Genomic DNA, 12,622 nt, shown 5'->3' with positions numbered 1-12,622 from the left:
CCAAGGTGGATCAATTGATTGAAATCTCTCTCATTACTCAAATAAATCATGTAGACTGCTAGGTATAAACTTAAAAATCAATGCTTGTATAAAGAAGTGTCTGGATGAATATTCTGTAAAGAAACGTGGTTACCCACTTTTACCAGGATTTACTACTGCAACTCGCTCTATTTCAGTCTACCCAAAGAACAACTCAAGCCATGACAAAACACAATAAACAGAAGAAAAAAAAGATTAGTTTATATGTGTAATGACTCACCAAGTTAAAAGAACCGGACGTCAAAAAAGATAGGAAAATTGCTACTCATCGCGTAGAAAACGAATCACGTTGACACGAGAGTAGTTATAGAAAGTTTCAAGTTATTGGAACGAAGATGTACATCTACTGCAGGCTGTAGGCCTATACCTTTCAAACATCTGTCCCAAGACTGTAACAAGCTTCACTAAACATATGAAAGACAAGATATTAAGGCTTTCAAGAAACTGAAGATTTACTTGTTATCAAGTGTTTCGATAATTTTGATTTGACATTCAACGCGAAAAAAACTGCACGGTACTCTAAATTATTATTATTATTATTATTATTAAGCTATAACCATCCTTGGAAAAGCAGGAATCTAAAGGATAAAGGTACATTTTTGTTAATGTTAGTCAAATATGCTATCATTTGTAATGAAGATATCTGGGAACATATTGTAACTATAGGCCTACTACGCATTATTTATAATAAGGAAAGAATTGACAAGAATGTAAGTTTCATCACATGAATGTAGAAACTTAAACCATGTTATTCGAAAATGAACAAATAAGTAGGTTTCTGGTCGACATTAAACCAAAAGCATATGCTGATCTTTAAGAAATAACCAAGATGAGTAGGCCTAGTCTACAGCTACAGCTACCCTACCCTGCCCCCTCCCCCCCAAAAAAATAAGAAAAATGTCAATAGCATGGAAATGCTTCTCCCAGAATACATAGAGAGAAATTTTAAAGTAATGTACCAGTTCTTTTAAAAATGTCTTCAAAAGACAAAACTTGCTAGGACAATAACTGTTTCACTTCTTCCTTGTGACACCTTTAGTTTACTTATCATTACGGCTCTTACAATTTTATCTTGTGTGCAATTCCCGTAGAGTCTTCGATTCGAAGTCTTCTCAACCACCCAAGTAAATTTGGGTCCAGTCACTGTCAGTACTTAAATAAATGCGTGACCGATGAAAATATAACAATGTCCCGTCACACGTTCAAAATCTAAATTTGAAGTAGATCTTGACCACATGGCGTAGTATCTGTCCTGGATATGAATACGGAGCCTTGGGTACGCACATAGCCAGGATTAATCCTGGCCCATAGCCGAGAGAGAGCTTAGGTACGCCCATCAGGCTTCTGTTGAAGGTAATTTTTAGTTGAGATCATTATTTACCAACAGCAGTATTGCCTATAGTCAACGTTGCTTCCATACAGTGCAATTCGTGTGCATACATCACGTAATGAGACTTTTAACCCGATACAAAAATCATAGCGACGAGAGAAATGGTAGCTGTATACTCGAAAAGTTTAAATGCCCTGACCCTCCAGTAGTATGACGAGTGCCCCACCGCTCCGCTATGATTTTTGTATCGGGTTAAAAGTCTCATTACGTGATGTATGCACACGAATTGCACTGTATGGAAGCAACGTTGACTATATGTAATACTGCTATTGGTAAATAGTAATATCAACCAAAAATTACTTTTAACAGAAGCCTGATGGGCGTACCCAAGCTCTCTCTCTCTCTCTCTCTCTCTCTCTCTCTCAGCTATGGGCCAGGATTAATCCTGGCTATGTGCGTACCCAGGGTTAAAAGAATACTCTTTTAACCCTGGTGCGTACCCAAGGCTCCGGATTATATCCAGGACAGATACTACGCCATGTGGTCAAGATCTACTTCAAATTTAGAAATGGTAGCTGTATACTCGAAAAGTTTAAATGCCCTGACCCTCCAGTAGTATGACGAGTGCCCCACCGCTCCGGGTTCCCCTCCCCCCTCCCCCGTGGAAGTCAGACATAAGTACTTAACCGCTCGTAGCCTCGTACGGTTTAATACCGCCAGTGTTTTGGTAGACTCGGTTGTGGTAGGATGTGCGTCGCTATCGCTCTTCGCGGAGTGTTTGTGTGATACTTCCGTAGTTTTCGCACATCATTACAATGAAAGGTGTCCGTGTCATATAGTATAATGTGAAAAACTAGAAAATGGCTGTGTCTGCGACATTTTTTAGTCAACTCCGACAAGTGTTTGAGGTTTGCGATGTCGAACAACGTGGGACAATCAGTCTTCGTCATTTGTTGCACTTGGCGGGAGAACATTTCGGCTCGTCGCAAAATGTGAGTATTAAATTGACATGTTATTTTGTTTCAAGTTCTTTAATTTATAAGCGAATAATGTGTCTCAAGGAACAGTTGTATATCCTCTTGCGTTGTCTACACCTTGACACAACACAGCATCTTTCACTTCCAAGGAATTCCTTGTTTGCCCAGTCACAAGTGAGCAATTTCCGATTAACAAGACAAAAAATAACCAATTAACCGACCTGGTTTTTAACAGTATATTGCACATAATCAACTATCACTGAATACATAGAATGTAAACACCAATTTTGATAAACATTTCCAATATTGAAACGACGAGCGATGCATTTTGTACGACATAGGCCTAAGGAGACAAGATTGGGAGTAATGAAACATGAACTGTTTAATGCGTTTTCATGTTTACCGTTCAAACGATTTTCGAGTTATTTGCTTGAATAATGATCAGCAACTAATTTGCATGATACTAATAGGATACAATTATCTAGTTTATTTGCTTTCTGTCAATTTAGAATGTCGTGCTCGAGTATTGGCTGCAATTTGGTTGGCTCATATAAGTTACACCTTCTTTGTCATTTTAATTTTGTATCATAACACTCCCACCTCTCTCTCTCTCTCTCTCTCTCTCTCTCTCTCTCTCTCTCTCTCTCTCTCTCTCTCTCTCTCTCTCTCTCTCTCTCATCGTTACTTCTTTATTCAATGGCCGATTATGTGAACGACCTGGCTTATCCTACAAGACGAGTTGAACCAAGGCCTTCTGGAGACGGCCTTGGTAGAACCCATACTCTCAAATGAAGAAACGTTGCAAAATCATGATCTTGAAATACTGAAGTACAGGAAAAGAATAATCGTACCTAGAAGAATTATATGTTGTTTATGATAAAATTGACCAAAACGTGGGTTTACCGAAACAGACTTCGTATGTCTGATGTTTTCGATAATACTAGTACAGCATTGTCTACTTAGAGCAAGTAGCCTCTCAGACAGGGTATTATGTATGTTTGTTTATAATTTTTGGGGGAGGTTTTTTTTTGTTTTGGTTATTTTTACCGAATCGAATCCTCGGTGTATTTAAGGCATTGCTTTATTTATTTATTTTGCAGTGTTTCCTTCGGTCCTGCTTCATACGCTCAGTTTTTATTATTATTATTATTATTATTAGCAAAGCTACACCGTAGTTGGAAAAGCAGAATTTTACAAGCCCAAGTGCTCCAACAGGGAAAATACCCCACTGAGTAAGGGAAATGATTGAATAAATAAACTATGAGATGTAATTAATGAAGAAAAAATCTTTAAGATCAGTAACAACCTTAAAATAGATCTGTCTTGTAGAAACTGCGAGGAGAGACTTAAATTAACACATTCAACATAAAAACATAAGCTGTAAGTTTGAACTTTTCAAGTTCTTCCAATTTAACTGCCACATAAGGAAGATCACTCCACAATCTGGTTACAGTTGGAATTAAACTTCCAGACTACTGTGTAGTTTTAGCCTAATGATGGATTAGGTAAGGCTTAGAGTTAACTGCATAGGCTACCTATTGTAGCACTATGTACAGTCTGGGAAGGTGTGAGTGCTAGAGATGGTCAGAATTATGAGAAATCTTATGGGACATTCATAAAAATCTAGCTGGACGACAACATCGGAGGTTAATATTCACATCAGAAATAAGAAATTTAATAGACCACAAGTATTTTTCCAACAACTTAAGTTGAGTGGCAGCAGCTGAATGCCCGACAGGAGAGCAATATTCGAAGCAAGGTAGAATGAAAGAATTGAAGCATCTCTTTAGGATAGGTTCATCACAGAAATATTAGACTTTTTTCAATGAGCCAGTATATTTTACTTTATATACTATTTTATCTCCGTTCCTGTTTGCTTTCTTCCATCTTGCAGTCTATCCCAACTTTTTTCTACTTTATACGGTAGTGTAGCTAGGCCTACAAGGTTTCTCCCAGTTGCACTTGGGCGCCGAATGGTCTCATAGACCAAAGCACCGGTCTACAGGCCTATAGCCCATATTCAAAACTAATGCTATCAGAATTGAATCCATTCTGATAGAGGTAAATTAATCTTCAGTACTGTAATTCTATTCGTTCATTGTACATTCTGCATGAGGTTTTTCATAATTTGACCACCCTTTGCATTTAATCTTCCAAGTATACAACCCATCACGAGGTTTGCAGTTAATTCTAGCAGACTTGCATTCTCTTTTGTATGGCTCAAAACTTTTATCGGAATGTATCAAAATTGTTTAACAATCTTCCAAAATCAAACAGTAGAAGCGCTGTAATTTGTAAGTTCAAATAGTATGCTGACACATGACTCATTTCTTTAACATAATTTTTACGTTTTTTAAATAATTTTTCTATTATATATATATATATATATATATATATATATATATATATATATATATATATATATATATATATATATATATATATGTGTGTGTGTGTGTGGGTGTGTATTTTGCGTTTGTGCATTTTCAGGATGCGTTGTCAGCTTCCACCTCGTCTGTGCCATGGTGGTTTAAGAGGCTAATGTGTTGACGGTGTCTTTGTTATTAGTCATCCATTAATATATTGAATAGGCTCAGCGTTGCTTAATTTTACCGCTTAACCAACCCATTATATAGAAAATGTCTCGCTACCGTCGGTAGTGTTTGTGTGTGTATGAAGGAAGGGTTTGAGGAGACGAAGGCCCTGTTATTTTATGCCATCTATGAAAGTTAAGAAGGTTGTAAGGGAAATGAAGCACCGGGTCCATCGGAGGTACATATTAAAGTTTGCGGTGTAGATGAGCAAAAATGGGTTATGAAACTATTGATAGCACTATATATTAAGGGAGTAATCCCGAATGACTAGGATTGGAATCTGGAGTTAAATAGGATCTGCTTTCCCCTTCAGCCCTTGGGCATGTAGCATTATGCCTTTTCAAGAGGGTTTGTAGCTTGGCTAGTAGGCCTAATCATAAAAGAGGCTGGGATGTAATCAGAATAAAGAGCAAAGTAGCTAACGAAGAAAAGTGGGTGAGGCTGGTTAAAATAATCAAAGACAATAGTAATAACAGACTGTGGCAAGAAAGAAATGTTGAATATCAAAGTTGATTTGAATGAATGCCCGAAATTTAGACCCTTTCAGTTTGTGCTCAGCACAAGAATTACAAAATAAAAATTACTGATAATTGTTAAATTTAGAGAAGGGTAAGCGTCTAAGAGATTGTGGCTGGAAATCGGTGTATTATTATTATTATTAGCCAAGCTACAACCCTAATTGGAAAGGCAAGATGGTATAAGCCCAAGGGCTCCAACAAGGAAAAATAGCCTAGGGAGGAAAGGAAGCAATGAAATAAATAAAAGATATAGTGATAAATATGAATAAAATATTTAATTATTGTGCCAAGCAAGCAGGGGTTACATATGTACAGGATAGAAGAGGCATATATTCAAAGTGTATATACTTGTTATCCACTTTTAGTAAGGAGGGTGTGTGAAAAGGGGATATGGTAGGATGAATGCAGCTTGATGGGAATGGAGGGAGGGGTAATGTGGGGTGCAAAATAAAAAGCAAAAACAAATCTATTTTATGGTAATCAGACTAAGGATAATAAATGGTTCAACATCAGAGCCATTAAGAAGGAAGGAGGAACTGAAACTGGGTCGAACATAAATGGGGATGTTAAAGGTAAATATTGGGAATTATGATAAGATAGTCAACAATGAGATGGTATGGACATGTAGTAAGCATGAATGAGAGGAGGAAGTGAAGGGTTTATATGGAAAAAGTTATTGGTGGATAAGTCGAGAGGTTGGCGGGATTATATGACGGGTTAGAGTGAATGATGATTCTGAGAAGAGTCTGGTGGAGGAAGATGATTTCGATATAAATAGTTGGAAAGACGCATCCGAGAAACCTTTCGGATAGGAGAGAGGAGTTGTCGTGACCTGGTGGAGGGATTGTACTCAAGAAAAAGAGATGGGATGGTTTGAATCTGTGTTTATCTATCTAAATATTTAGCCTTCATTTTTGACGGGTCGTATAAAAAAATATATACACAGGCATATATATATATATATATATATATATATATATATATATATATATATATATATACAAAGAAATGTTGAATATTAAAGTTGATTGGAATGAATCCCCGAAATTTAGACCCTTTCAGTTTGTGCCCAGCGCAAGAATTAAAAAATTTAAATATCTGATAATTGTTAAATTTAGAGAAGGGTAAGTGTCTAAGAGATTGTGGCCGGAAATCTGCATATATATATATATATATATATATATATATATATATATATATATATATATATATATATATGCGTGTGTGTATTTATTTATGTAACTTTCCATTTATATTCAGTAGCTCTATTCAATAGCTCTAACATAGTAGATTTGATGGGTAGAAAAGGAAGGCCTGGGATCTTAAAGGTTTTTAAAGGATATGATGAATTTTGTAGATAGTCTAAACTTTAATCCAGCGGACTCGCGTCTAAACATGCCAAAGCTTTGTAAGCTAAGAAGTAGAATAATGAACCGTTATATGGGGCATCCGATGTTCGTCAATTGCATTAGGCAGGAAAGAATTGCAAATTTGTATTGACTCTGGGATAGAGTTCGTTTGCCTAAGTTCGTAATGGAAAAGGATCGTAAGGCTGATGTTTCGTACTTGTAAAATTTTGTGTGGAAAAAGGTGTTAAGCAAATATTTTTAAGGAAGAAAGTTCGTTTGAAAAAGTACGTATACTTAAGTTCCTATGGGATAAAGTACGGGGGATATGAAAACAATTAAAAAAAAAAATTCCACGCCGGCCAAGAAACCATTTTCTTTCTTATAGTAGTCCAATTTGATGGTGTAAAATGTCTGAAATATTTTTCTTTAAAAAATGTTTACCAGTCTCAAGTTTCATGAATCTTGAATGTACTGCTGGCTTAAAAAAAAAAAAGAAAAAAAAATCAACTACACCATGTTGGTCATTTTCCTTTCCTCGTGTTAACGTCCAGTAATTTCGCAATGAAATCATTCTAGTTCCCATTTCGACTCATCTTTGTAATTTTGAACGTAAATTGACGAGACGTGGTTTTGATTAAGATGGGAGAGGTAAAAGAGGATTTAAAGTAAAACAGGATTTTTTTGAAAGGTCTGACACGTAGTAGAATATATTCTAGTATATTTTTTTTTTAATATCAACACCTAAGAGAGCCTTGAAGAATATCACATGTTAAATTCAATTTATTAATTATTAAAAATGAAATAGGCTAACGGTTAGTAAAGACGCCTGTGTTCAATATGGACGCATGTTAAGCATCTCCAGATAAACTTTTAAAACTATAGTTTCTAAGAAAAAAAATGTCAAGTAACACTGAACATGTAAATAAAGGTGAATGATGGTGTAGGTTAAATTAAAGTAAACGAACACTGGACTCGGCGTAGTTTTGTACACAATTTTCTGAAGTGCATGACTTGACCACGTGTGTATATTAAGTCAGCGGGGAGACCGATGGACCAGACATAATTTGGACTAGTAACTCTTGCAATTTTAGTAGTAATAGAAGATCGGAATTTCAGAACATCTGTCAATACCAAGGAAGGTTGCAATGGCGAGTCTTGTCAGGTTTGAATCTGATCTTTACCCGTGAGAAGAGAAGCTCTATTGAAAGGAATAGTGATAAATGATTGGGCAAGAGTTCTAATTTAGCATCTCTCTCTCTCTCTCTCTCTCTCTCTCTCTCTCTCTCTCTCTCTCTCTCTCTCTCTCTCTCTCTCTCTCTCTCTACGAACTTTTGCGTACGTGCTTCTTGTCATAGATTTCGTTTAAGCGCACTGAAAATTATTCAAACCTGGCCCTATAGTATTATGAATGTTGCTTCTGATTTATTAAGATTATTCGTATCATCACTGTAATGAGGTCAAACTGCTGACTAATCGGAATATAAAATAATTTTACCTTCATTTTTTTATATACCCTATCGGCTTTTTCGTTCTAAGCCAAGTTAACAACTTTAGATCAAGTTTGGTTGTGGAATAACCAAGAAATAGCAGAAAAACAACGAAAACCTCTCCAAAATCATGCTGATAGCATGGACTTTATGTTCTAAATGTGATATATCTGAAATCAGCCTTTTTATAAAAGTACTCTGGCAACTATAATTTTGTTTAGACATATAACTTTTACGTGTTATATTATACAGTCAACTCACGATTTGGTTTCACATAGTGGCCCTATATGAAATGCAAATTGCTAACGGTCATATATATATATATATATATATATATATATATATATATATATATATATATATATATATATAATATATATATATATATATATATATATATATATATATATATATATATATTTATATATATATATTTATATATATATATATATATATATATATATATATATATATATATATATATATATATTAGAACTACTGGCAGTTAATGGCTAAATTTGCCGTATCATATATTGTATTTCCTCAATGATTCAACCCAGAAGACTGTTTTTAACTAATCGTCTTATTGTAATCAATTTAAGAGTCGCATGAACGTAGGTTTTTTTTTAGTTTGAAAAACTATTTTGTACGTAAACGTACTATGATTATCCGAATATTTTTTATCCCCCTAATTAAATTACACCTATTCAGTTTGAATTGTCTATCATAAAAGTAAGCAGTGACTAACCTGATTTTTTTTATGACGAAGCATCGAGGGAATTTTACTGCATGCTCTTTATTGCTGTTGCTGTGATCGTGTCGATTCTTTTCTACTACATGTCGGTTATACTCTTTGCCTTGTATATACGGTATATATATATATATATATATATATATATATATATATATATATATATATATATATATATACTGTAAGTATTGTCATTTTCAAAAGTTTATTTTACCTATATTTCTTTTCTATATATATATATATATATATATATATATATATATATATATATATATATATATATTGTCATTTTCAAAATAGTTTCTTTTACCTATATTTCTTTTCTACAACTGTTAAACATATTTATATACAAAATTACGTTGAAATTGAGACAAACATCCTGGAAATAGTATTTAGGAAGGAGATGATAATTAATGAAATTACAAAATTGTTGAGCCTATATTATATAGAAAACTAGAAATACGATGGAATATAAGTTGGTAGTGTTGAAAAGACGTACGAATATTTTGAGGTATAATATATATTTTAGCCTTGAACTTTTGAGGAATAATTATTTCCTGGACCAGAGGGGGTTGTCTAAGTTCGAACAAGAAATAATCGTGTGACATGGTGAAAGTAATCGGATTGGCGCAGTATTGATGAACGTGATCCACAAATTAAACGACGCATGAGGCTGTGTTCAGTACTTTTTATGGGTTTACATATGTAAAGCTTGAGACTAACTTCTTCTTCGATGTGGTTTTCGAGTTTTGTTTTTTCACACACAAGATCTTAAGTTCATACATATGCCTACAATAGCTACCCTGTTTGTATGAAATATGTATGGACAGAAGAGCAGTTCCCTTCTTTTCAAAATTAAGTTAATCAAGCAAAATTTTCTTTAAAGATGATTTATTCTCACCTTATTGAGTTATAATTTTTGCATAGAAATAGTCAATTGAAAAGATATATATTTAATGATAGCGGTATAATATGAATATTCGGAGAAAATAAATGGACATTTGGACATCGTTTTCCGAAGATTGTGTTGTATGAATATTAGTGGAAAACACAATGGACATACAGACATCGTTTTTTGAAGATTTTATGATGCATCGAGATTACCTTATTTCCGACAGAGGATTTTTTTTTATTATTATTATTATTATATACAATGTTTATCATACAAGTAAAGCATGTCGTTACTGTATATAGATTGCCCCTGTTATTTGTACTGATGGTTTTTGTATTCTATAGGGCTATGCGCTGAATAAAAAGATACGCTTATTTTTGGTTGTATGTAAAGTCCAATAGTTTCTTATATTTTTTTATCGTAGGAGGTAATCTGAAAATTATTTTTCCGAAAATGAATATGTTTTGTAGTGATCGCCTGGAAGTCATGGCCGCTTAGCAATGTCTGTATTGATTAGTCTAGTGTACATAATATTCCTGACAGTCGTCCCTTGGCTTTGTCTGGTGTGGTCCGGCTAAAATGTGGTGTACACTAAAAGATTCTTTGGTTATTGTTACGTTTTCTTTGTAATTGTTCTATTACTCATGTATTATATATATATGTATATATATATATATATATATATATATATATATATATATATATATATATATATATGTATATACATATATATATATATATATATAGAGAGAGAGAGAGAGAGAGAGAGAGAGAGAGAGACTAAAATGTAAGAAATGGTACTCTGAAAGATACACTGTAAATGGAAGTACCTGTCATTTATTTGCTTCAAATTGTGATGGTGTCTTAAGTCTGCATCATTCACATGATTGTTAAAATCGACGATAAGGACACGTGACATTCACAGACTGTCTCTCGATCCTTTTTTTTGGGCTTAGCCTTGACTCTGTGCGGAGGGTTGCAGTTGAAAAGACTTGTGGGCTATGTGCTCATCGTGCAGGAAAGGGAAAGGAAATGGAAGTTAAATTCAACACAGCCCACATGCATGTCATGTACCACATGGACGTTTACAGTAACGGGTTTGCATTCATCTGTTTGTAATCAAATGTACAGGTTGTAACCTCGAGTGTAGTACTTATACACAATGTATAGGCTATCTGTATGTGTGTGTTTACTGTTGCATACGTACAAGGTCAAATTCCCTCTATCTCGGGAATAACATACCTTAAGGCAGATTATATCCATGTACAGAAATGTTTGATAACTAGGCTACCGGTAGCAATGTTTTGTGGATAAGGAGTTTGGTGGTACAGTAGATATTTTTGAGAGTGACATAGAAGAAAATTATGATAGAAATGAAATATATTGATAATATGGAAAATGGGTAATTCATGGGGAGTTGCTGGTGTTTGTTGAATGCGAGATTGATTAGGAATAGTCAATAAAAACTATTGAAGGAGTTTGTAAATATTTACAAGATGAGAAATTTGAGAGTAAGCGAAACGGAATTAAGGAATGTATATAAAAGTATATTAGTGTTGATCGAGAAAAATGGGAACAGATGGTAGTGATTGACATTCGATAACCGGTATGATGACTGAGGTTAGAATGGGAAGAGATGCCAGTAACAGAATAGACGATGCAAGAAAGGTGTGAAGTATAAGCAAAAGTTGGGGAGAGGCATGGAGTGCCTTTGAAAGCAAATGTTGGAATGTATGAAGGTTTTGTTGAGGTAATCCACCCTCATGGATGCGATGTGTGACTGAAAGTTAATTGGTTAAGGCAGTTGTGATGAACTGATAGCGAAATGTGGATTAAGAAGAATTAAAAGGGTAAATAAATCAGAGATCTGTGGATGCCAGTAAAAGAAAAGATATTGTATGATAAGACTGAAATGATGTGTTTTCAGATGGGGATACCAGTAATTTGGAAGTGTTTGGAGGTGGGAAGACCTAAAAAGGGTTGGATATGCGGTGTAGAAGATGCTTGGGATAAAAGTTGTATGAACATGTAGGTGGGAAGCTTGAGCCACCGACTTAGTATTTAAACTATGACTGTGGTAGTGTCTACTCTCTATATTTTATATATATATATATATATATATATATATATATATATATATATATATATATATATATATATATATAAATAAATTCCATCTTAAGTTACAAAGTTAGATAAAGTTCGCGTTACTGGGTAACCTAAGTGTGTGACTGACATCGAACCTTAATTGAAAGTTGTATTGCCATCGAGAGAGAGAGAGAGAGAGAGAGAGAGAGAGAGAGAGAGAGAGAGAGAGAGAGAGAGAGAGAGAGAGAGAGAGAGAGAAAGCGATATGGGTATCCTACCCATATGACTCATCGCTTCAGTCTGTGCTTGGCTTCCCTTTGCCACTTGAGGTTAGGGATCACAGCCTCCTTGTCTGTTAAGAGGCGTAGTGTAAGAAGGATTCCTCTCTTTTTTTATTCTAGGTAGAAGAAGAAGAAACTTTTTTTACATTTCAACTTTTTCACACTTGATATTCATAATGACAAGTAATTTCATATATGTTCTTTTCTTCAGGGGTGGTTGATTGATTTAATTCTACAACGTAGCGTTACAACTGCCTTGACCAAATCAGGATTAATCCTGGACCAAATAACCTGGGAATACACATTTGGGAAAAAA

At 34.5% G+C, this 12,622-nt stretch overlaps 1 protein-coding gene across 8 annotated transcripts in view; it reads left to right on the top strand.

Moving 5' to 3' along the window:
- Positions 1 to 2,075: 2,075 nt before the first annotated feature.
- Positions 2,076 to 12,622, top strand: part of nuf (rab11 family-interacting protein nuf) — a 401,721-nt gene continuing 391,174 nt past the window's right edge. For all 8 annotated transcript variants that reach the window (XM_068363354.1, XM_068363353.1, XM_068363351.1 and 5 more), the window contains exon 1: positions 2,076 to 2,361. In XM_068363354.1, coding sequence (XP_068219455.1) covers positions 2,230 to 2,361 — 132 coding nt within the window. In that variant the 5' untranslated portion in view covers positions 2,076 to 2,229. The remainder of the gene's footprint in view (positions 2,362 to 12,622) is intronic.

This window comes from Palaemon carinicauda, chromosome 40 (genome assembly GCF_036898095.1).
Source record: "Palaemon carinicauda isolate YSFRI2023 chromosome 40, ASM3689809v2, whole genome shotgun sequence".
Lineage (NCBI taxonomy): Eukaryota > Metazoa > Arthropoda > Malacostraca > Decapoda > Palaemonidae > Palaemon > Palaemon carinicauda.
This window is presented reverse-complemented; position numbering and strand designations above follow the sequence as displayed.